Genomic DNA, 27,864 nt, shown 5'->3' with positions numbered 1-27,864 from the left:
CTCTTTTATTTATGGTTGAAGCTGTTGACAATAAGGTGACCAATTGAAAATGGATAACAGTTTTTTTATTGAATCTTAGATACTATTAGACAATGCTTACACAGCCAGTCTGAGATCAGCTGAGTCCCAGAGACAAGAGTTGAAAAAAATATGATAAAGTCAATATTTTTACTAAATATGGGTAGTAGTCCTAATTTCGCTAAAACTAAGGTCGAATTTCGACCATTGGGCGATATCTAGTATAATTAAAAATGCGTAAGTGCGTTCGTCTATCTATCTTAATATTATTATGATTTATGTCTATAATATGTCTATCTATTTCTTCTTCATGTTTTAATTGCTACTTATTTATTTTTGCACCACGAGATACCGCGCAAAAACCTAATTTCGGCTAAAACGTCTAGCACAAATTAATATTCCTCAAATCTTTAGGTACTATATTATAATTTAATGAACAAAATTATTCTAAAATATTCATGTTAACAATAATTAATGTTGTTGAAAGCAATTTTGAAAACACCTGAAGTTCACTAAAACGATTTTAACATCTCAATTTTATTTACCAACAAACGGCACTAAGCAAAGAAAACCCCGGAGTGGCCCAAAGTATTTCATTAGCACGTCGTTACCGTAATTTATGGCGGCGTCACATCGAACCGGGCCGGGTAAATAAGACCCGGTCGTAATGACCCGGCCCGGGTAGTAATGACCCAAACAAAAGGCCGGATAAATATTCGCAGCACACGGGAGGAATCAATCGTGGCGCGTCGTTAGTACAAAGAGCGCGATCAATCTTATGCGAGCCGCCGAAACGCGAGTGTGCATTACTTTAAAAAAAAATTATTGAGATATCGAGAAGATAAGCCATACCGTTTCGCCCTAATAAAAAGTCGCACGTAGAAATGAGGACTTTAAATGGTAGACGGCTACTTAGACACAAAGTTTATAATAATATTTTGGAATTTGTTAAGGACTATAAAAATGCCTCCATATATCTGGGGACACGGTAGTGTCCCTGCCGAGACGAGCCCAGCGAAGCGCAAGGGTCCTACCTACCTTTTCTCGATTATACTATTTATATACTTTTAATTCTTAGAGATTTGGCCGTCCTGACCAGGCTAGGTTCCGTCTTTAGCTATAAATGTACCAGGACAGCAGCAGTTGCATACTGTTCACAAATACCAACGCTAAAGAAACGTCAATCGAAGAAAGAATTAAGAATATACTCACGGCACGACTGGAACTCATCTTCACCCTTCTCGCAGTCCCTCTGGTAGTTGCACACCCACAGTGCCGGGATGCACTTGCCCTCGGGGCACCGGAACATGCCGCTCGGGCATATTGTGTCGCCTGCAACAAACGAGAGTGTTAGAGCACGTAGTCCGAGTCCAGTAGTTCAAAAGTGGCTCGTATCGTGAATTCGATTCTGTAAATAGGCTGTATTTTACCAATATGTACAATGTACTATCAGAGAAGTTGATTCCTATGCAAATCGGGGACCTAAGTAGTTTGGTTGCGTTACGTCAAACCCAGCTGACAGATCACAATTAATATTTAATATTGAATTGACATATTCGACCAAATAACGTTGGTCTGTCAATTGCATAGGAATCAACTTCCTTAATGGCACTTTCAACAGTGTTTGCCCACTATCCAATACAAAGCTGCTTATAAGTAGTAATTACGGTGCCACAAGGGTTAAAAGGGTCGACCTTCGTTACGAACACTTCAACTTACAGTTCCACTCTTGTTTACATAATAATATAAATAATACAACGCCTCCCATATGAACTTTAGTGATAGAAAAAGTAATAAAAGCAACCCAAATTGTATTTTTATAGTGACCAAGTGCGTGCGCAACTCAGGAGATCTCTCTAGTAACTCCATTTTTAGGTAAAAACGGGACCCTAATACTAATACGTCTGTCTGTCCGTCTGTCGGTCTCCAGGCTGTATCTCAAGAACGGTGATAGCTATAAAGTTGAAACTTTCACAGATGACGTGTTTCTGTTGCCGCTATAACAACAAAATATACTAAAAACAAAATAAATCAAATATTTTATTTCAATACAACAAACTTGATTTTTTTGGAATTTTTTGCTCTATACTCATCAGGCAACAGGCACTTGATATTTTCACAAAGGTCAAATTATAATATTATGTCTACTTCAATAATTAATAATAATAATATAATAAAAATTTAAGTTGCTTTCCATCAGGTGACCCGTTTGCTCGTTTGCCCCCTTATTTCATAAATATATATATATATATATATATATATATATATATATATATATATATATATATATATATATATATATATATATATATATATATATATATATATATATATATATATATATATATATATATATATATATATATATATATATATATATATATATATATATATATATATATATATATATATATATATATATATATATATATATATTTATGAAATAAGGGGGCAAACGAGCAAACGGGTCACCTGATGGAAAGCAACTTCCGGCGCCCATGGACACTCGCAGCATCAGAAGAGCTGCAGGTGCGTTGCCGGCCTTTAAGAGGGAATAGGATAATAAGGGAAACGTGAATGATGAAGAACGTGGTATTTCTCCGGTCGACCCGGCCCATTCGTGCCGAAGCATGGCTCTCCCACGTATAAATATATGTACGTACGGTCGAAATAAGACCCTTTTTTTAAGTCGGTTAAAAACATATATATTAATTGTTCGCGACTTCGCCGTTCATGAACCGATTTTGATTATTCTTTTTTTGTTGAAAAGAGAATAAGTACTTCACAGGTGGTACCATGATGAGAAAATATCCACTGTTTGTCGGTTTTTTGTTAAAATTGTTATTTATTTTTTGCAGGGTTTGTTACTAAAGTAGTTTTTGATATTTTCGAGCTACGTTCGGGCGAAGCCGCGCGGGTCAGCTAGTTTTATATAATCTAAAGATTAATCTACATAGGTGTAGTACATAGACTATGTTCGGTCTATTGTTTACATCTAACAACATAGAGCATGTGTTCACCGCTCATTACGTGCACAAAGCCGCGGCCTACAAAGGTACGTGATTTAGAATTTCCACGGGCAAAGGGTAGCTATTGTGTGCTTTGAGCTCTTTGCTATAACTGTGAATTAGTAGTTATTATCACTTCTATATAATATGTAAGACAAAGGCTCTTCCACGTATGTGAAGCTAGCATGACAAAGTTAGCAAAATAACTCGGGAATGCGTTATTAATTAGGTGCTAATTGAGTGCTATTTTGGTGCAAAAACCGCGAATTTAGTGCTCCTCAAAATTCGGAATAAATGCTAATACTGCTACCTTCACGTGAAGCTAGTATATATATATATATATATATATATATATATATATATATATATATTAGGATTTTGCTGTAGTATTTAAAAATATTGTGATTTGTGCGCATTCTCAAAGCCGGGGCGGTAGTCATGGTTATAAAGCACTAGATGACGCCAGCAAATCCGTTGCGCTAACATTCGTTAATCGCACATGAACCGTACAAAAACTAAAAACTAGAACCAAACTCCATGTTATAAAATATGTGATAAGTGTATTTTGCTGACATTTCATATGGAGATACTTTGAGTCGCGAAAAAAAATTTTGGCGCAACGGAATTGTGGGCGTAATCTAGTGCTGTATTAGCTGTATATGGAACAGCGGGGCCAAAATGGTCGCTTTGGAGAATCATATTATGTATCATAATATGATTAATTTTCTTAACATCGCAAAACGCAAGTCTGTTTGCAATTTATGTCCAATAATTCGTACTAATTTGACATAATATTTTGTCAGTTTGATAGTTTTGACAATTTATTTCCTGAATTGACTGAGACGAATTGCTAAATGTGACCATTTTAGCCCCGCAGCTTTCCCAACGAAGTTTTCCTATGGATATTAAGAGGGTCATACACTCACAATCCGGCGTGACGAAGTGACAATACCACTGTATCATTAACGGCCCCAAACTTTATTCAATTCCCAGCCTCATTAACCCTTATACCCGACTCCAACACTACATGCACCTTATCACCGGCCGATAAATCTCACTTTCCAACGGCGCTTATCGCAAAGAAATGTTTCCCGACCTCAAGAGAATTAATTTAACGGACGGCTTAGATTTAATTGTGCGGCTATCGGACATCTTAACGGCGATTTTAGTACCTAACTTAGTACTAACACCAGGTTATAAATTCGCATAAGCGTCATTAGTATTAAGTAATGTTTGTTTTGAGCACTAGTAGCGCATGATAGTAATCACAAGTTTTAGGTTAGAGCTTAGAGTAAATAAAAGTCGATAGCTCTTCGTAGGTATAACAAATTGGAATTGATGAAACCGCGCTACACCGTATATTTATTTGTCGTGTGCACACACACTTGTAACGGAACTGCACTGCTGATGCGGTATGTATACGCGCAATACATGCACCATCGGGGAAGTTGATTCCTATGCAATGGACAGACCAACGTTATTTGGTCGAATATGTCAATTCAATTTTAATTGTGGTCTGTCAGCTGGGTTTGACGTAACGCAACCAAACTACTTAGGTCCCCGATTTGCATAGGAATCAACTTCTCCGATAGTACAATGTGCATACACAAAAACCGGCGACACTTTTTATTTTCTCTTTTTAATTTCTGTGAAATTTCTATTAAATACTAATATTATCTTTCATTTCTATGCAATACAAAGAATATAAGGAAAAAATACGTTATCTTCGACGAGTCCTACACGACATGTCTGTTGTAAGTCACGTCCGTAATGACACCGAGGTGATTTATTACCACGATATCGCCACGTGGTGGTGGTGTGGTGGGGACACGTGAGCTACGTGGTACGTGGTAGGTACTAATTACATCTGCATAGTTCATTTTTGGTTTTATTATACTGTGAATGATTTTCACGTGGTGAGATTATTTCGAGATGTGATTTTGACTTAGGTACAGAGTTTTGTTATTTGAGGATCAGTCAGGGCCCCCGTAAGGGCTACTGGCGCCTGTATGATAAAAAAAGATTTTGGCGCCCCTTAAGGGAAATTTTTTGGGTCCTTGGTTTACTCGCCCCTAAAGATGGTGATTTGGCGCCCCTAGAGGATGGCGCCCGTGTGCATTGCACACATTGCACATATGGTAGCGAGGGCCCTGGAATCAGTCGACATTGCAACGTGACGAGTCGATGATAAGTATACATTTGATAGATGAAATGAGTAACTGAAAACTGAACATTGTTCATTACACAGGAAAATACAAGGTGTAACATAACTATATCTATGTGTAGAGACGTATACGTATAGCAGTTCGCGATGTCGGATGGCTTCAAATTTTGAAAGGCTTTAGAAAATATGGTTTGCATCACTACATCTCGTTGCATCAGAAACAGTCGTCACATATCAATAAAGAGGAAAGGTTCGTTAACAAAAATAGACTATACTACTACTATGATAAAATTTGGCAGTTTAAAAAATTATTGACCTAGTAAAACGTACGGCGTCACAGCATTTCATTTTGAGCTCGACAAATGAAAAGTCGAATACTTCCCACCTTCATACAATATCCAATTACAAAACAATAACAGCCTCGTCCGACATCGACATCGTTTCGGCCCGGCCTGTCCGGCCCGTCCGGACAGTCCGGACGGGCAAGACAAAACGAACAATCCCGGACAAAATGAATTGTTGTCTGCCGCGGGATTGTTTTTAAATTTCGTTATGTCCCAGGGTTACCAACCGATATTACCTATTAACATTTGATGTGAAAATTGAAAATCTCTTTGTCGCCGTCAAGAATTTAAGTGGAAAATATATTATATACATTAGTTTTGATTATTCGTACTATAAATAAATAAATAAAAATTGTTTTATTTCCGAATAGATTTGTAACAAAATATGCTTTCAGAACCAGTGTTGTCAACCCCATAATAGAGCTAAGCTGAAGATATGCTAGAAAAAAACTGTAGAAAACTATAAATATCAAATTGAAAAACAGTAAATCTACAGTTTTATATTTAATGATATTTTATTAATTAATTATGGTAATAAATAGAATGTATTTCAGGAAGCCGGGAATTAACAACCAGAAAAATCATGAAATATGTCTGTTTTACCGACTTTATATTGGAAAAACAGACATCGATCGACCGAGCGATCGATGTCGGTAAGGGGCTTATTCCACCTTACTTTTAGACGTCCTAATTAGGATCCTAAAAAAGACAAATTAGAAGCTACTGATTCTGATTGCACCAATCAAAAGCCTCTATTCTTCTGATTTAGTACGCTAATAATTAGGATCCTAACTGTTTCGTTTATATTAATAAGTTTAATATATAATAAAATAGACGACGCTGGCTAGCTCATAAAAACTGTAGATTTCGAAGCCTAAACTGAAAACTGAGAGGATTTCCGAAAAACTGTAGATCTACAGCTAAAACTGAGGGGTTGGCTACACTGTTCAGAACGTTGATACTACTGGTACCTACCACCGGTTCATACCGGTATACATCAATATACGCTAGTATTCACTAATGAATTGACTCAATCTCACTCCTCAAAATTCCATTACTTCAATAAAACATCATTGAATAAAATAATTTCTTAAATTAAATTTTTGAGGATTAAGGTTGAGTCGAGGGAAATCTCAAGGAAACGACTGAAACAAGCAATAATCTTGGGATATATAATTTATTAAATATCCACAAATCTATTAGGAATTTTCAAATAAGTAAATGGAAGAATACAAACTTATTTTATGTACCGTCGGCATCAATAATAGTACTCTAATAACACATCATACATTAATTGTTAAAATCACGTATCGATAGTTGAGCAGCCATGAAGTAACAATACATATATACTCCCAAAATCATAGCCTTTCCTTTTATCTTCGCCATAGTCAGGTAAAAAGGATGAGTAAAATCGAAATCTAACAAATTATTTTTTAACTAATTGAAGTTTCTGGCAACCCTACTGACAAGGCGCTTCACAATAATGAGTTGAGACAGATGACGTTTAGGACGAGAGAGAGGGAGCGAGACATGAGATGCTGGACGTCGCTGATAGCTGATTCCACAAATAAAAAGCTCAAACCTTTGTTTGTGTGCAGCCGAGTGCAATATGTCGTCTGTGTTACAATACTTTATGTGATTTGTAAAGAGGAACAGACGGACAGCCTAAAGAGCCTAGCCAGCCTAAACAGCCTAGAAATAAAACCAATCCATCCTAATACTGTAAATGCGAAAATGTGCGTGTCTGTCTGTTACCTCTTGACGCCCAAACCTCTGCAGCAATTTTTCGGAGATTTTAACATTTAGGATGAGTAGATTTTATTTTTAAAAGCTTTATTAATAAAAACTCAATTCACAATTTCCCGGAAACGATCGATCTGTTTCCCGGAAACTGTTTTGAAATAATTACTTGCTACATTTCACTACGGGTTTTATTATTAAAAAAAGTTTTACAAACATAAAATGAGTATTTTAATATTCAAATATTAAAGTTTCAAATTTTTATGTAAAAAAGTAAAAATTAAAACTATATTTTGTTAAAAATATAGTTAAGTATATTTAAAAACTTACTTGTAACTCGCCTGCTATAGATAAAAAAAGAACTATCTATAATAAATTAAAATTAATTTTAAATTTTGTTAGACTGGCTTAAACTCGAGAACGGCTCACCCGATTTGGCTAATTTTAAACTAAAAATTTACGTCTAAGGAAGGTCTATATTTGGAGGGAAGTGACTCGAAGTTCACCGAGCCACCTAGCGGCTAGCACATAATATTGACGACCTCTGTGGCTCAGTAGTGAGCGCGTTGGTAGCTCAAGCCGGGGGTCGTGGGTTCGAGTCCCGCCGACGGAACAAAAAGTTTTCAAAGTAGGAACTTTGAAAACTTTTTGTTCCGTGTATGTAATACACATCCATGACCCAGGAGGGTCATGGATGTGTATTAAATATATGTATCATATAATAAAAATCTTAAATATATGTATAGTATAAAAGTATGAAATATATTTCCGTTGTCTGGTACCTGTAACACAAGTCCTTCAGGTGCTTACCACAGGGCCAGACTGACGTGGTGTGAAGCGTCCATAGATATTATTATTATAATATTAAAAAAAAACAGTTATAAAATTCATACAATTTGGTAATCCACAGCTCGCTGTATAGGGGCGCTACGCGTCTACGGGCCCTGCTACGCGGCGCTACGCGAGTGCTACGCGCTACGAGCTCCCGGCTACGACGGTGCTTTTACGTAGACGTCGTAGCACCGCGTCGTCGTCGTAGCACGTTATGTTTCAGAGTTATTTTCATGTAAAATTAATTCATTCTTCTTAATATTATGAGTGCCTCCGTCTGTGTGTTATCTCTTAGATTAGGTCGCTGAACAGATTTATATGCATCTTCAATATTTTTAATCCCGATAAAAATTTTACGATTCCCTCCTAAAAATTAACGAATCCCACCCAAGGATAAAACACACGCCAGCTAGAGAGTTAAATCCTATACTAATAGAGATTTTACTCCAGTAAGGCTGAGTTTCCACCGAAAAACACATTCCGCCCAACGCAGCTTAGCTCAGCTTCAGTGGAAACGCACCCTTATGGCTATATTAGGCCATACTCTCATCTTCATGTTTAGTAAAGAGAAAGAATGTTTTAACAAACGATTAACCACATCCCAGACTAATGCAAGTTGGCCACAAAGCCATTACCCCACCAGAAACAATCTAAAACTCCAAGTAACAGCGACGGCTCAGGTAATTTAAACTTGTGACGTGGAAGAATAACGCGTCATGCTATCAAACAACTTTGCACCCCACGGAACCCCTCATCGAACTCTATGCACCCTTAGCTCCCCTCAGGATAGGATCAATCCATATTATCGCAGAAACGAAGCACAATTTTCTTCAAATACTAAAAAAATTGCGATGCATTTTGACCAATTTTGATAAAGTTTATATCTACAAGTACGAGCGAGGACAGGCGTTACTTTTTTATTGCTACAAAGAGCGTTTTCTGAGGGGTTTTTTGTAAGCAAGTGAGTCAAGAAATCGTGCGAGCCTGTTCTCCTTCCGCTTCTTCCAAAACCTCCTAAGACTTCCCAAAACATCCTGTTGGATAAATGGGATATATGCAGAGGCCGCAAAGGAAGATCTTCCGACTGAGCGAGGTGTTGCTCGCTCAGGTCGGAGCCTACGTGATAAATTTCAGCTGTCGTATATATACCGACGCGCTCAGAAATCTTCGATAGTGCGATGCAGGAATGTGGCGCTAATTGTGGGTACCGCCACACCCCTTAAAATCCCCAATACTTCCCGAGACCCCCTGAGATTTGCCGACGTTTTTATAAAGATTATCTCGCAGCTGGCGCGGTTGTGGGATGTTTTATATGTCGCGACGCGCGGTACCTAGGGGACACATTACGGTAAGAAATATTACATTATAATAATATACGTATATTTTTATTTTATATTACTAAATATTGATCAGCCTCGTGGCGCAGAGAAATCCCGCAGAAACGCAAAAAAAGACTTCGCGAAACAGTACACTTTAAAGAGCTAAACTTATTTTATTTGTTTACGAAGCATATAATATTCAATACAAATTAATCGCCTTTCTGATATCCTTAAACCATTATAAAGGTATATCTCTATCTCTTACCTTTTATCATTGATCGATATGGATACATTTAATGCCTGGATCTTTAGCGAGTTGCAACATTTAGGGTCAATTCAGACCACAACACGACGAGGCGAGGCGAGGCGAGGCGCGGCATAAATTTGTATGGATTTGACAGATTTCAATTTCGTGAGACGTCTTGCGAATCTGTCAAATCCATATAAATTTAGAAATGCATCTGTGCGTCGCGTTGCGGTCTGAATGAACCCTTAGCCATAACTCTTAATAAAACCTAAAGTAATTCTCAGACCGTTATTCACATTGTTCATTATTTAGCCAATATTTAGTCTGTTAGCCGTCATTCAAATCTCAGTTACCCGTCGTTTAAGCCGCGGTTAGACTCACTGTAACTGACAGCTATGGCCTATTAACATGATGCATTAGCTACATTTTGTTGTTTGTTAGTAAAAATATAATAATATTCCAGGATGCGGATCTGGTCCGCATGCGGATGACAACATGCTCCTGGCTGCGCTAATATTGCCCTCATGTCAGGATAAACATCTATGAAATGATAGGATGCGGACAACTTTAATGCGGATCTAATGTAGGCAATAGATCCACGCGCGGGCGACGACACGCATGAAATAAATTCGCCCTAAGTCAGTTACAGGAAAGAGGTATTATCCCGGTAAAATGTACAGTTTCCGTATTATTATTGGATTTGTGAGCTGCATCTAGTTAAGCCACGTGTAACTATGGATTTAGTAGGTACTAGAATCTAGATAGTTTATCGCGCGGTAGCCTTACGTTTTACCGAGATAAAAAGTACCTATCCTATGTTATTTCCCAGGACTCAAAGTATCTCCCTACCAAATATCCGCAGAATCGGTTAAGCGGTTTGGGCACGGTTTGGGCGTGGAAAGGTAACAGACAGACAGACACACTTTCGCATTTATAATCAAATCAAATCGAAATAGTTTTATTTCTGAATAAATTTAAAATAAATATTTTCAGAATGTCTACATAGTGCCTACCACTAATATTAGTAATATTACTCGTAGTATGGATTGTAAAGGGTATATACAATATGTTACTATACTACATAGTACTATGTAGGAGTGGGGACGCCCTCGCCGTATATCACTTAAAGAATCATCAGGGGCAGTGTTTCGACGATAAAATAACGTATTGTACTCGAAGCGCGCATCCGAGTACGGTCAGATACATAATATTTTTGGTTTGTTAAAAAAAGCTTTTTAAAATATGAGAATATATTATAATAAATAATAATATGCTACCAATTCTTGAGTTTGAATTCTATGTGGGACAAGATACAGTAGATCACAAGATGTTGCTCGCAATTTTGTTGGCGCAAATTCATTTCATCCCAATCGGGTTCAGCGGCTTAAGCGTAAGAAGGTAACAAAAAGTTTATATATTTTAAATACTATTATAATATAATGAGATCATAATAATATTTTGCTAAAATAACTCATGACTCAGAAGTCAGAAGTAAGTACAAAATAGAACAAAATCATTGTTTTTAGGGTTCCTTACACAAAGGGTAAAAATGGGACCCTATTACTAAGACTTCGTTGTCTGTCCGTCTGTATGTCTCCAGGCTGTTACTTAAGAACGGTAATAGCTAGAGAGCTCAAATTTTCACAGATTGTGTATATCTGTTGCCGCTATAACAACAAATACTAAAGCAAAATAAAAATAATATTTAAGGGGGGCTCCCATACAACAAACGTGATTTTTTGGCCTTTTTTGCTCTATATCGATAACAGCAACTGGAAGGTAGTTGAATTTTTCACACAATCCTTAGTTTTATGTGTACTTCAATATTTAATAATGAAATTAATATTAAATACGGAATCCTAGTAAAAAAAATTAAGAGGGGCTCCCATACAAAAAACACAAACGTTGGCCTGATTTTGCTCTATAATGGTACAGAACCCTTCGTGCGCGAGTCCGACTCGCACTTAGCCGATTATATTTAAATAATATATCCCCCAATGCATCTTCAAAAAAACTGAGTAAAAAGATACTTTTCTTTATTTTCTGATTGTACCACCCAGAGAACATTATGGGACCGTTTTGAAGGTAACGAGTATGAATGAAAGCGGTTCATTGTATTGTAATAATATTGATGACATCGCCCTCTCCACCTCCTTCACACTCCTGCGCTCCTGGTATCTTATTGCCCTTATTGTTTAAAGCCTACACTCAAATTTAAAAGGTTTTATAGAGCGAGCGGACTATTCAGTCCAAAAGGCAAATTGCGAATGTCCATAAATATAGTGACACGTTTTATACTCTTTTAAAATATCATAAATCCCAATTATTATTAAAACTACAGTTAAGTAGAATTAATAAGAGATAAAAGGCAAAAAATAACTAAAACAAGTCCCCATTAGTATAACAAACATAAAACAAAACAAACGCAATCAAATAACTACAGACGTTAGCAAAAACATAATCATAAAAGTTGGTAAATAATTTTTAGATACGAAAAGTTTGGTGGAATAGGAAATTGAAGAAAATGGAGGATGACTCTACTCAAAGCATTATCGGATTGTAACTTTCAATTATTTATAACATAAAGCGCTAAATATAAACTCATATGTTACAGTGTATGTAGGAATTACTACTATTTTATGTATCATACATTCGCGACCAGAAAAGTCTCAGTACGTCACAGATGTTCACCGCATTTTATTAGTACTTTCCCGGTACTGAAAGTATCGCGTAAATCAATTTAGTAGTATAAACAGTTTAAAAATATCAAGAAACAGATAGATTGACAGAAAAACACACGTTCATATTAAGTATAGATTTTATAAGTCACTTTTAATTCCCGATATGAAAGAAAGTACCCAATAGAAAATAGTGTTGTACTACTAATAGGATCCCTGGGTGGTAGTAGACTAGTAGTATATATTATAGTTTAGTAGATAGAGCAACGCAAACACACGCCCATCGGACGTACCTCGGGACCGCAACTTTTTTACAAAATTCTTGACCGAGGGGCTCTTGGCCGTCCTGTTTCGTCCTGAAAACAACAATCTCTTTAAATGTATGTTAGCTTAGTGGTATAGTAATGTAAGCTACCCAGGAAAAATATTATTATTTTGGAAACTACAAGCAAAGATGTGGCTTGAGTGGCTGCATTTGCCCCACTTTACGCCTCTAGAACACCGACGCTGCGAAACGCGAAACAGCGGCGAACCGATTTGCTGTCTCACTCGCCACACGCCAATGTGTTATATGGCATCTCGCTCTATTTCTGTTTCACAGATATTTCGCGTTTCGCAGCGTCGTCGGTGTCCTAGAGGCGGTGTTTAAAAACAACGACGTGTCGTAGTCTGGGCGTGCGTGCTACCTGCAGGACTGATAGCGAAACTGCAAGCTTACATTTTCGCTCCACGGTAAAAATAGAGGGGGATATAACTTTCTCTCCTACGCCGCGCTGGCGGGGCCATCACGTCACACGTCTTGTGTTTAAATTTTGTACTGCTAAAAAATGTTTTTACGTTTACCAATCATGGTAAAGTGGTATTTGTGGTAAGCTTTTCTGTATTAAGTTATATATTGTTATATTTTACTGACTAAGTAAGCTCGCGATTTCATTCGAGACCAGTCAATTGGAATTAGTTTTTGTGGATTTGCGTTTGAATACTCAATAGCATATTAGGTTAGAGGAGCATAAAGGGAACAGTCTTGCCGTCTTGCGTCTGGCAGCTGTACATAAAAGGAGTGCTGTTTATTATTTACACCTGTGAATTATTGAATATAATGTGTTATACAAAAGACTTGATGTCAGCTGTGAAAATACTATTGTTATACAGCTCAGCTTTGCAGATCATATCAATTTAGCAAGCTTTGCAATTTCTTTTGAATAAGATAAAATATTTGTTGGTTTATTGGGTTATAATGACGACTGTTTCATGGTATAAAGAAAAGCAACGACATTGCAATGTTAATACTGTATACATAATTATATCGATATTTTATGTAGAGCTTAATAATAACTAGCTGTATTTTTACCGAGCTTTGCTCGGTATTCGATAAAACACGTCGTTTTCTAAAAATAATACCTAGCTAGATCGAGTCATCGCCCCCGAAACCCCCTATATATAGTAAATTTCATGAAAATCGTTGGAGCCGATTCCGAGATTCCAATTATATATATAAACAAGAATTGCTCGTTTAAAGATACAAGATTTAATTTCTGCCTGCATCTACTTATGTTCTGTCCCAGGAAACAGTGCTTAAAATCTTCGGCACTAGACGACGCCTGCAACTCCGCTGCGCCAAAATTCGTTTATCGCGCGGGAATCGTACATTTTTCCGGGATAAAAGTTATTTACGTGCTTTCCTGGGATACAAAGTATCTCCATACCAAATTTAAGCTAAATCTGTTCAGCGGTTGGGGCGTGAAGAGGTAATAGACAGACAGACACACTTTCGCATTTCTAATATTAAGTAGGTATAGATATGGATCTTGTATGTCGGCCCACAACCTAAGCCTAAAACTACGCGAGTAGTGATACGTTTTTGCAGCTTTTGTAGATTATTGGTAGATGTTCCACACATACGCCTAATACTTCCTTTAGTTTCGCCCAGCAATCTTAAAATTGTGCGCGGCTTTTAATCGATTTTACATTATGAATATGATCACGGGTGGCGTGAATCCATGCGTGTTGGGGTGTGGTGATAGTGGTCACAACTTTGATCCTATCGATTTGGGTGTGATGTGAGTCACTGAGTCGGACGAACCTCAAGTTTGGAGAGTCTGGCCTTAAAGATACAGTGAGCCTACGTAAAACCAGTATTATGACGTTTTGGGTCTTTGGTATATGTATTGTATACATATACCAAAGTTATTAAGTTAATTTTTCGAATGCATCATCATCAGACATTTTTGAGATTTTTTGTATATTGTCGATCGTGGTAGGTAGAGGTAGCTGGTAGGTAATAGAGGTGGTAGAGATAAAGTATATGTATATCGGTTTGATGATTCTAAAAACTGTATTACTGACTGGTATATTTTTGTTAAATTGTGTTATATTAGTCAAGTTATTAGTTATGGTAATAATTTTTAGTATCAGAATATATACCTACAAAATCGCTTTGTATTCACCTCCTGGTGTGACCTGACCCTGATAGTCCTGATATTAGGGTCAGGTTAATATGTCCGTGTCGTGTGTCAGGTCCGTCAGGTGCGACCGTCACAAATCCCTCAGCTGGACCCTCGTCAGCTTCCCTACGACATCTGACTATGTGCTGGTAGTATATTAGTCAGTCTGATTGTTTTGTGTGTTTATTTAATAATACTTAATATGGTAGTAGAGCACGGTCAGTGGCTGATTTTTTTACATCGACCATACTATATTATGTACTAGAAATTATTATTTACACACTAAATATAATAGCTATGTGAATTCCTTCCTCACCGGCGAACACTAGCTTATCTGGATGATTTCCAAAAACAAGAAGCTACGTAACAGAGTTTGAATTTTAACGAAAATTCAACAAGAGCCTGGGACAAATTTTACATGTTACATACATCTTGTATGTCAGCTATATGTTGGCTATGTAATATGCTGGAACATTTATACGAGCGTAATTCGTCAGCGGCTAATGACTCCCTGACGGCTGACACAGATGTAACAGGAGAATAGGACTACCGAGGGGATGTTTTAAATTTATAGAAAATTCTAAATCTATATATATATATAAAAATGGATTTTCAATTGTGTTAGTAACGCTAAAACTCGAAAACGGCTGAATCTATTGGGCTAATTTTAGTCTTAAAATATTCGTAGAAGTCCAGGGAAGGTTTTAAAGTGACACGAAGTTCACCGGGACAGCTAGTACTTGATACTTTTGTCATGCATTAATCATTATGTAATCCACTGGTGAGACATCAGACCGCCTTTTTAAAGTTTAAACACACGCTCATTAATGTTATCAAAATTAACTTTGCATTTAGTTAGCCGAATTCGGAACTAATGGTGGTTATTGAGAGAGCCTGTGTATCCACGCTCCATGACTTGTCACCCAAGTGGCAAATCCTTGTAGGTATGTTATAGACATTCGTATACATAATATTGTGCTAGCAGGCGTATGGTCATAGCCAAGAGGCTTTATTTTGAACTTGGAGTTAGACTAATTTCCGTAAAACTGAAAAGTTCCTGTACGTCATAATTTATGTTCTTAATAATTTTTATAGCTATAAGGAGAATACTGAATTCCTTGTGCTTTGAACATGACTTTAACAATGTATCTTTTAAATTGACTAACGTAAAATATAGGTACTACTATTCAATCAATGACACATTTTCGAAGATGAACCTCTAAACCGGGCATTAGTAGATCATTTAAAATCAATTTTTAAGCTATTATTTGTATAGCTTAAAGGATATTGGAAAACAAATCTCTTGTAAACTTGACAGTCTCCAAACTTTAAAACCATCTTACGGCTTACCCCATGCAGCTGTTGCAAGAAATACATATCATAACTTCTTACACTAGAAAAGTTACCTGGAACAAAACAAATTATTAATTAATATGAGAGTCAACAAAATAATCTTAGGGAACAAATAAATTATCAGTAAGGTATTATTGTATAGGCTATTGGAACGGGACCTTTTATATCCAAACCCTATTTTCCCCAAGGTAACATACAACATATTATTGTATATTGGAGACAAAAGGACGGGATTTCATTAAATCATATTATAATTTATGTTTCCGGATCCGTGATGCGTTAAAATTAATTGAATTTGTGAGTGACAGTACCGTATTGTCTGTACAGTGACAGTATATTGTGTTTGTTTTGGTTGCTTTACATTTTGATCACTTTCATAAAAACTTTTTTCATAATGGCTTTAAAATTATGACAAACAATTAAAATGAGCAACGCATTGCTCGATGGCAAGTGGTTAATTTACGCTTAAGTATCACATAATACCACATAGAACTCCTCGATAAAATTGAAACCTGGATATAATTGTAGTCTTAACGTTAAAAAAAGTGTATTGTACAATCTAGAAATATTTTAATTTTGATAATAATTTCCTACTCCCAAGTCCCAACTCTTTCACCTAAACAATGAGATGTGTCAATACAACAGCTATAATTCCGTCGCCGGCGCTAGACGGTTCGTTAGCTAGCTACAATCCGTTCACACTAATTTTACACTTAACATGACCTCTATGGCCGCGACTTAAGGACCACCACTCAAAGACAGCCCGATGTAAAATAATTTTGAACAGATAGGCAGGACTAGCGACCGTATTAACAAATTTGAATTCCGGCTGATGATTTTCTTCCGCTGTTTTCAATTTTATTGTTTACATGTTGTTTCACATTAATTTAATAAAGTTAAATTTCCAGCAGTGAGCTAGCTGATGACGAACTACGGCCACACACTCGATCATGTCAAACTTCAAACATAAACACTAGATCGAAATAGACTTACCGGTTTGGATGCTAAGGTTTCACTATTCATACACACACGACAGACAGACAAATATACACGTTAAACTTATAAAACCCCTTTTTGTCGTGGTTAATTAGGATTAATTAATGTTTTGCTTCCAAATACAAAAGTAAGTTTTTGGAAAATAACCAGCCCGCTCGCATGGATCAATGGCAACTCTGAGTTAGCACTTGAAATTAATTCGAAAATTAACAGACATTTTGCGAAATCACAATTAATCAATCAAAAAGCTAATAATTATTTTTGCTAGACTTAAGCCCAAAGTCTTTATAAGCAGTATATAGCTGTGAAGTAGCACGTTTCTATCGGTAGTATGCAAATTGGTCTGTAATGGCAAAGTCAAACAGTACGGAGTACGGAGAGAGCGGAGCAACGACCGATCTCTAAGGTTTGAGATCAAATGTTATTCCCCTTAGGGTCAATTTATACTAGCGCAGAGTCGAAGCGCATCGAAGCGAATTATCAAAACTGAACATAACAAATTCAATCTTAACTCCAGAGCGTTAACGCACTTTATTACTTCTGAGAATTTAAAAAGACGCGCGCATCCGCGCGTATTCGCGTGAATGCGCCTGACCAACGCTGATTTGCCTCGTAGAAGTAATGTATGCGTTACGCTCTGGAGTTAAGGTTAAATTTTCTGTGTTCTTTTTGAGAATTCGCTTCGACTCTGCGCTATTATAAATTGACCCTTAGAGTGAGGCCACACTGCTCCGTTCCGCTGCCGTTGTGTCGTCGCAGCTACAGTTACAAACTTATTTCTGCTGTCAATAGTATTGTAGGTTTCGTCGGTTTCGAACGCCCTCAAAAACATAACTTAAAGTTATTTTTCTCGAAACCGTCGAAAGCCTACTTAAGCACTATAACTATGCTACTGACGGCAGATTTTATGAGTCTCATACATTAATGTGTTGGCTTGTTGACTTTACCCGACAAAATAACATAGGTTCGGTACCTGAATAATTTTTATGATGATACAAGAACCTTTAAAATTATTATATCGCAGTTTAATATACGATTAATTACGTTTAATATTTTGTTCTCGTTAAGCCGACGCGTCAAAATATGTAATTTCATAAATTGCCTAAAACTGTATATTTGTGAATCACGACCCATTTTTCTTTGGAATCTGTTATTTTCATCAGCTTTAAATGCCGGAAAATTATACTTTAAAACCCAATTAAGATAAGACGACCAACCGAGAAAATTACGAATGGATTAATTCTGATACTAATATTATAAATTCGAAAACGTATCTGTTTGTTAAACCACTTAAGCGATTTTAATGAAGCTTTGTTTGAAAATTATCAAACGTAACGTAAGTAACGACACTGCATGATAGTAATTTGGGTTTCCTCTCGGAAAAGTACAAAATTGCTGTGTGACAAACATATTTCTTAAACGAAAGATTTATAAAGATTATTTCCACATGCACTATTAGAAGTCTCACTACTCAATAACTGAACTTTGAATTTCCATTTAGTTCACTATACTTAGTTCATATTATTTTATTACTGAAATATGAATTCAGTTATGACTTTTCGAATGAAAACTGTTCAAACTTTTAAATATGCAAAATACACATTTTCTATAGAGTACACTCAACAAAAGGTTGAAAAGGTTATCGGTCGAGGCTCCCGATACCAGGACCACAGGACGCAGAGGGAGTAAGGGACACAACACAAGGGGACATAGTATTTCACTCAGCTATTTACATAGCACATTGTCCTGCGGCCATTGTGCCTCGTCGGGAAATACTGCCCGCACCCGGGAAAAGCTTCTTCTGATTTAATAGCAACTTTATCAATATTATAAACATTGGGCACATGAAATTTATTAATATAAATTAATTTGGTAAATATCATAAATTTTGGTAGATAACAAAAGAAAGGATAGAAAATCAGCGTAAATATTTATTAAAAGAAGAAAATATTGTTCATCCCACACAAAAAAGAAATGTATATCTCGTACACGACGACATAATATAGGGGAAACTGGGGACACTAGATCCTTGTGGGACACACGGTACACTCAATTTACGGAAATTCTACCAAAGCTATGCTTATTAATGCTAGCAACACTTTTTGTCTATGGTACGGGCAAACTTTTTTTCACAGTCAGATATGACAACTATTTGACGTTTCAAAGTCTTTTAAGATTCTGGCAGGTGCGTTCCCGGCCTTTTAAGAGGGAAGGGAATAGGGCTTCTCCTATTCCCTTCCCTACCCTCGTAAGGGAGGGTAGGGAAGGGTAGAAGAGGATAGGGAGGGAATATGGTAGGGAATTGGGCCTCCGGTATACTCACTTACTCGGCGAAATACAAAGCAAGCGCTGTTTCGCGGCGGTTTTCTGTGAGCCCGTGGTATTTATCCGGTCGAGTCGGCCCATTCGTGCCGAAGTATGGCTCTCCCACGTAACTAAAATATATGCATAATACAATAGTTATATAAACAAAAACGTAGAGCTAAGTGCCTCCTTATGCCAAAAACACTCGTGGGAAATAGTTTTTAATATATTTCCCACTTTCGAGCGTAAAACTTGCCAATAACTAGTTCAGCATGCGGCATGCGCCAACTTCGGAGTGTAGATCATCCAATCATAAGTTGTTCACTGCGTTGTGTGGAGAACTTCATACTCATTATGTATTCTACGTTGCGGATTATTCAAATTTATATTACCTCTGAAAGCACATCTATGGCAATTGGCAAAGAAGGGTCGCATTTAGGGAAACTCAGACGTAAAATCAGAGAGAAAGATGACATTACTTATACTAAATTATAAAATAAGAAAATACTTTAAAGTGCCGTAGATGAGTTTCGTAGTATGACAACGTGTTCACTGCATCGTGAGGCTTAAATTTGATCTCAGAATGCGTTTCTCTTTATTTCTATAAAACTGTAATTTCAATATACATAATACTTTCTAGCTCTGTTATAATCCTCGTCGCTTATACAGTAATATAAGATAATAAATATATTTCCAGCGGATTTTAATCCCGTTGCAGCTTGCTCAGACCGGCGCGGGTCGATGCAGACCGACTACAAACGACCGCTACATGATTAGTGCTACGTAAATTGGTCGAGTTGTATCATACTCATAACTTAAAATTACGTCCCCCCCTCGTATTCACAGTACATTTTTTTTCATTTATATCAACTAGTGAAGTGGTGGGGCGCGTCATTTCAATTTGACAAGCTCTATTAGGATTTAGTAATTTCCGGAAATACGCAAACGCACATATAACAGTTATAGTATAGCAAGTACACATGGCGATAATCGCTTACCATCCACTACTACTTTTTTGTAGCATTTCATATCAAAAGTGTCTTGCGGTTGGTCTGCACCGAGTTAATCCTTCTCTGCTAAGCTGTTTCTGCAATGCCCTCCAGAGTTCATGCCATTATATTTTACTGTAATAGCTCGAGTCTACTTGGAAAACTACTAGCGGGCAGAATATTATCTGATTGAGAAGAAAATTGGCTGCGACATACGTACTGAGAATCGAGCATTTAACAGATCAGCGGGGCTAGAATGGTCACATTTAGCAATTCCTCTCAATCAATTCAGCAAATGAACTGTCAAACCTGTCAAACTGACAATAAGGACGAATTACTAGACATGAATTGCAAGCAGACTTGCATTTTGCGATTTAAAAAAATGAATCATTTTATGATTCATAATATGATTCTCCAAAGCGACCATTTTAGCCCCGCAGATATTTTTAATCTGCAAATGATAAAATGATACGTACTTTTAGTAGTTTTTAACCCACTTCGACGATTCCAAAAAATGATAATGAGCTTTGGCCATCTATATCGGTGGCTCTCGACTCGGAGGTCGTGGGTTCGATTCCCGCGTTGAAAAATTTTGTGTCCAAGTTTGATAAGGCAGGCTTATCACATAATTAAGAAGGAAGATCTAAACGTCGGATGGCCATGTAAAAAGTGGGTCCTGCCGCCTGTACCTGATCTCTCGCCAGTCGTGCAGGTATTGTGCACACACTTGGGCACTATAAATTCATTCCTGCGCAGCCAGGGCTGGTTTCAATCAAACCCGTCTACGTCACCGACACCGGTGTGGGAGGCATTATAATTTATATACATTTCATTTTCAATTACAACATTTCATGGAATTACTATATTCCATGAAATGTTATTTCGTACTAATTAAACACACGGCAAGATGATTACTGATTATAATTAAGAAATAATAACTGCTCTTAATTATGTAATTAATTGTTATTAAAATAAACGTATATTTATAGCTGACAGTTATTATTTTATTACTTTCATTATTTATTTATCAATATTTTTTTACTTCCAACACATGAATGTTATTTTGATGTCTTTGTGTCTGTCTAAGTCATCACTGCTCCTAAAAGGATAATTAATCATTGTTTTGGTAATTAAGATTATTGAGATACGTTTTAAATTCATGTCCGGTCGCCGGATAGAGAGAAATGCGAAAATATTGTTTAAATCTTGTTTAAAGCCCTCGAAGCAGGACTCTCCTTCACCACAACAATGCTTCAGCGCACTCCGCGAGACGGACTGTTGAATATTTGACTATGGCACGTGTTGAGATATTGAGTCACGCCATATAGTCCTGGCCTGGCGCCCTGCGACTTTAATTTATTCCTTAGAAATAAAGATAAAATCGAGGTACTCGCTTTACGAGCCCTGAAGATGCGATTAAAGCGTACGAAAATGCCACAGAAGAGACCCCTAAGGTTGACTAGGCCCACTGCTTTTTTCGGTGGTTCCATCGAATGCGACGATGTGTAGAGAGGAACGGAGATTACTTGATAACAGATAAGCAAACCTCAATTCTCTCTCTCCCAGACCGTCCCGTTGTGCATTACCATATTATTGTGTCTGAGTGTACCAGGGTGACAGAAGTCGTGCGGGGGTAATTGTGTTGTTGTCTCCGGCATTAGGCGGGAAATCACATTTCCCTGAATATGTCATCAAAGCTATGGTAATTCCTACGTGGCTATTCGTCCGGCTTTGTGTTTGGTCATTTTATTTATCTATATCAAAGTCTACATCATACTAATATTATAAATGCGAAAGTATGTCTGTCTGTCTGTTACCTCTTCACGCCTAAACCGCTGAACCGATTTTGCTGAAATTTGTTACGGAGATACTTTGAGTCCCGGGAAGGGACAAACGATACTTTTTATTCCAGAAAAATGTACGGTTCCCCGCGATTAACGACTGTGGCGTAACAGATTCGCTGGCATCTAATAAAAAAATACACTTCGCACTCGGAGACTGCCGCGGTAAAGCTATTGCATAGCAGTTTTATCAACTTATGCAATTATATTGCAAACATCTAGTCGCACGCACACAAACATTAAGGTTAGGTGTTAGGTTTTTTTGTTACGGAATTACTTGATTCAGTCGCCGCGCTCTAAGCCCGCGATAAAAGATATACATAACGCAATAGCTTAAAAATAAAATGTGACGTCGATTTGGGCCAATTATCGTGTACATGTGCATGTTCTGGGTAATGGGCTCGTCTCATGACATTAGACAAGATCTAGGAACGTGTGTCCCGGCGCCGGCGATACAGTATACAGTACACCCTAAATACTTATCAAGCCTCGTTCGTGAGACGTGACTACGAAGAAATATCACTTTTGGTAAAGAAGAAACGAGTTACCAGAATCTACAAGATTAAGGGCCTGTTTCACCACTTTCTAATAAAGTGCCTAATAGGCTATTCACAACTTTTTTGACAGATTCTTCATACTTGATCTGTCAAGTTAATTAGTGGATAGCCTTATCAGGAAGTGGTGAAACAGGCCCTAAATATAAATAGATAACCTGACTACTTACTTAAAATTTGGACCAGTAGTTTAGTTACTACGGCACATACATGCACAGTCTGTCAAAATGAAGCAGACCACTCGTAGACTGTGAGACAACTGTACTCTGTGAGTAACAATATGAAGACGGTTTACGGAGGCCGGGACCTATCTATAGTATGGTTTTTTAATTCATCAAGCCCTATACAGTCACCGGTGACCGAGACACAATAGAAATTCTATTGTGTCTCGTTTTTCCACGATCGACGGGTTAAATGTGTTATAAAGGGGCACGGTTTGATCGAAGGGTACGGTAGTAAAAGTTGAAGTTTAATAGCTATAAACAGTAAACACCTGCCGTTTAACTGCCGTTTTACTGCTCACAATCAAATGTATGCCGGCTACCTGTAGTAGCTATTCAGTTATAACATGGACATTTTGAGTGAGTTAACCAATGTTCGATAGAAGTTCTGCAGTAACGGCATAAGACTGTTAATAACTTTACTAATATAATAAATGAGAAAGTGCATCCATCTCTCTGTTGCCTCTTCAGGCCCACACCGCGAATTTGATTTTTCTAAAATTTGGCATGGATATACTTTGGGGCACGGAAATGGGTACAGGATACCTTTTGTCCCGGAAATATGTGCGGTTCCCGCGCGATAACCGCATCTGAACGCAATTGAGTTGCGGACGTCATCTAGTTACATTTACCGCCGTGTCAGAAACATTAATGAAGAGTTTGACAGATAATGTATGGGGCTTATGTCAAAATTTTGAATTAATTACATTTAAGTAATTAATGTTCCACTCTCAGTGCGGCACTGAACAAAGGGAGCTTATAACGTGAAGCTCGATATTAAAAATTGGGAAAGCCCCGCACGAGCTTAATGGACGCTTTAGCGGTGCATAATAGTTCAGGCGAACTTACTGAAATTTACTGTGATTTTTTTTGGACAATGCCCATTGTTGTCAAGGTGTGTCGGGGGACCGCTAATGTAGATGTTTAATTTCATATATAGTTTAAGGATCAATTCACAGCGAACTGAATCGAGATAATCAGCGACTTGGCGGTTGTAGGTTGCAGTTTACTTGGCGGTCCCCCGACACACCGTGACAACAATTATGGACTAAAATATAACTTTACACAAGTTAGGAGTTTATCTCTGACGATGGAGGTTGGTTATATTTAGTGTATTCTTAATAAAAAGAACGAAAATTAAGTCAGCGTTAAAGGCCTGATAGACGTACGAACTTAAAGTACGCGGGTTTTAAGTTCGCGAACTTACTCGGCTCGCGTCGCGTCGGTGACACCTCGTGTGTGTCGCTCATCCTGGATTACCATGCCCCCAGGCTCGCGGCTCGCAGCTTTGACACACAGGTGATTAAGATCGTCGAGCCATAAGTAAGTCCGCGTACTTACTCGCACGTCTGTCACTCCTTTTATTGGTTGACGAAAATATAAGCGTCAATAATTCCTACTACGAGAATATAAACCTGATGAAGTATCACGGACCTATCAGACAAAGAGCGGTCACGCGGTCAAGCGTTCAAGCGGTCAGTTTTGCGTTATTTGAGTTGTATTACGTCTTAAAGAGATACTCACATAGGGGGCGTTCTGACCGCGACAGAATTCCTCCTGTGTAACCGACCGCTCGAACGCAAAATGCGAAGGCTTGAACGCGTGACCGCTCTCTGTCTGATAGGTCCCTAAATAAACAATTCTAGTCGATACCAGGGTTGCAGGTTTACGGAGCAATACTGGGGCGATACGGTAACGATATATTAGTCTGCAGTGTGAATGCAAGTGCAACTTTAAGGACCGCTTACTCTAAGTCAAAGCCTTCAAAGTTCAAGTGGCATGAAATGAATAATATCTTACACTCCCAAATAGATTGGAAGCTTTATACACATAATACTTTAGGGTGTGTACGTGTTCCTTGTAGAGAGTTCACTGTGAAAGTAGCAGCGCTGAAATACCAAATTATTTTTTTCACTTTTGTATGGGAAAACTTTTGACGCCTTTTTGCCCATACAAAAGTGAAAAAAAAAGTTTTTTTTAGCGCTGCTACTTTCACAATGAACTCTACATAAAGGACCCAAACTCACTCAGTATTATCACTTAATTTTGTTACAAGGGTGTAACAAAATTAAGTGATAATACTGAGTGAGTTTAGTCAGACCATATTACAAATGAAGAATTTTACGGCCTATACAGGGGTATAGGCCGTAAAATTCTGATGAAAAGTGAGAATGTATAAATTATGAATCTATACTAATACATAATATTATACGTATGTCTGTGTGTGTGTTCAGTGTTCAGGCATCAAAGGGCGTCATTTCCGGTCTGTGCACTCGTTATCTTCTCGTTCACTGCTCGCTGTAGGTACAGAATATACATGCTATCTATACTTTACTAATATTATAAAGCGGAAGAGTTTGTTTGTTTGTTTGAACGCGCTAATCTCAGGAACTACTGGTCCGATTTGAAAAATTCTTTCAGTGTAAGATAGCCCATTTATCGGGGAAGGCTATAGGCTATATTTTATTACGCTAAGACTAATAGGAGCGAAGAAATAGAGGACAATGTGGAAAAAATATATTTGAAAGGGCCTATCTCACAAACTACTAGAGCAATTTTATGTTATTTGGCACAGATAAGAAGTAGACCACGTCAAGAATCATAGGTTATTTTTTGCGGACTAATTAGTGTGTAAGATATTTAATTTACGCGGGCGAAGCCTAAAGCGGAAACTCTAGTATACTATATAGCCGAGATTAGAGACTATGTTGTATAGCAGCGTGAACATTAGACTATATATTTTGTTATTCAATAACATATTTTGTAATATGGTCTGACTAAATTCCTTAGAAAAGCGCGGCATACTTGTCGTCGCTACTCCCGGCTATATATTATACTAGATGTCCCGCGCGGCTTCGCCCGCGTAAATTAGAAATTTTACGGAAACCGTACATTTTTCCATAAAAATAGCTCATGTCCCTACTCTCTTCACGTGATCTACTCTATATCTGTGCCAAATATTGCCATCAAAATTGCTCCAGTAGTTCGTGAGATAAACCCTTTCTAATATTTCCCCCGTTTTCCCCACATTTTCCTGAGTTTCTTTGGTCGTATTGGTCTTAGCCTGAATTATTACGCTAAGATATATATAATATAGCCTATAGCCTTACTCGATAAATAAGCTATCTAACACTGAAAGAAGTTTTTAAATCGGACCTATATTTCCAAAGGTTAGCGCGCTCAAGCAAACATACTCTTCAGGTTTATAATTAGATTTTTTTTAATTATCGCTTGACAAACTCGACTCTCGATCTAAAAGACTATGAAAAGTACCAATAACACATAATAGGCTCATAATCGACGACGCATAGTGTAATATGGTAGTGATGATGATGACGATGAATGTAATTTGCATAGTAGCATAATATGCTTTCCGTTCTTAAAACAACGCCGAAACTCCCAAACTTGTATCTATAAAGAATCAGGAGTTCTCTCAGTACCTTCCGATAATTACTACAGACTACTTATACTATGAGAAATGAATTTATGTTCGCAGTAGAGATCCATAGAAAGTCGACCTTTACCAAGCTAACAATTTTAGCTCGAATTTTTACATTATTTGAAATAATTTTTATTGTTTTGCAGAATGTATGTAAAAGCTGTTAGTGTTATCAATAAATTAATTTATCCGATCTGAACATTTTGTTGTACACTTTACGGAAAAAGTATCACGCCTATTTATTTGTGCTTTAACATAGTAATTTTTATTTATATGTAGATGTGTTATCATCAATCAGTCAAGGTGTGACGACGCGAGCCCTCACAAAGCTCGGCTTTTTGCTTGTCTATGTACTACATTATGATGTATAATAGACAGCTAAACACCCACGACAGTAGGTACTGTATACAATTCGGCTAAACGAGAGTGAAGCCCGATACCGTTAGTGGCCAACTTAACCAAACCCGTTGTGGTTTGACCGACGCGCGACGTGAGTGACGTTAACTAAATGCTTATAAAAAAATTAAATGACTGGTAAACGTGCCATTTCATTTCGTTTTTGTGATAATAAAATTGGTTGCATTATACTCAGTTTAATGCTGGGTTTCCATGCTTGCCAAGGCTTAGCAAGCATCCACAAGGTACAAGCGTCCACAAATGTCGCTCGACATAATATTTTGGAAGTCGTTGACACTCGACGCGCTTGTGAATGATCGAACACACACAACATCACAGGTTTGGTTTGTGTTGGAAATGTCCAAAGAAATTACTCAATCACGTACCCTATTGTAAAGTTTGGTTGCAGAATAGAGAGAAATCGTCTATTAACCTTTCACTTCTTGTCTCGTTCACGCTCACAAAATATAATGCTCTCTCGTTTTAAAGTTGTTTGAGCCGGTTACTCGTGTATTAAGAGGAGTCCACACCGCCCTTTTTCCCATACAAACGTTGTCCCCTGTTTCCTCCCTGGATAATGCTAGTAGAGTTATATTTTTTTTCCTGAATATCAAAAGCCTCTAATACAATGTCCCTATGTTTTCTTTTTTTTCATAATTTAATTATTAAATAAGCTATATGAACGTTCAAAAACCCAAAAAAAGGCCAAATTTTCAGCTGTGTTCAAACGTCCAGAAAACAGATTTGGCTAGATTATACAAAAAAAGCAAAACATAGGAACACAGCTCAAGCTTTTCTTTGATCTTTAATGAAAAAAGTACTAAAATCGGTTAAGTTTTGGAGAAGGAATCAGGGGACAACGAATCATTGATTTTCTGCAGTTATCTCTATCGCGTTCTGTGGTATAGGCTTGAGGTAAGGGAGACAGCTATAGATATTACACGTATTTTTTTTTCATTTCTCTAGCCCCTGGTGTAT

General features: G+C 37.4%; 1 protein-coding gene across 2 annotated transcripts in view; it reads right to left on the bottom strand.

The window, feature by feature from the left end:
- Positions 1-27,864, bottom strand: part of LOC121738431 (low-density lipoprotein receptor-related protein 2) — a 163,974-nt gene that overhangs the window by 59,612 nt on the left and 76,498 nt on the right. Inside the window, exons 2-3 of one of the 2 annotated variants that reach the window (XM_042130470.1) lie at positions 12,643-12,705; positions 1,231-1,350 (exon numbers count right to left, since the gene is read on the bottom strand). In XM_042130470.1, coding sequence (XP_041986404.1) covers positions 1,231-1,350; positions 12,643-12,705 — 183 coding nt within the window. The remainder of the gene's footprint in view (positions 1-1,230; positions 1,351-12,642; positions 12,706-27,864) is intronic. The other variant, XM_042130471.1, reaches the window with a different exon arrangement.

The sequence above is a fragment of the Aricia agestis genome, chromosome Z, assembly GCF_905147365.1.
Source record: "Aricia agestis chromosome Z, ilAriAges1.1, whole genome shotgun sequence".
Lineage (NCBI taxonomy): Eukaryota > Metazoa > Arthropoda > Insecta > Lepidoptera > Lycaenidae > Aricia > Aricia agestis.
Note: the sequence above shows the minus strand (reverse complement) of the source record. Positions and strands in the feature narration are given on the sequence as shown.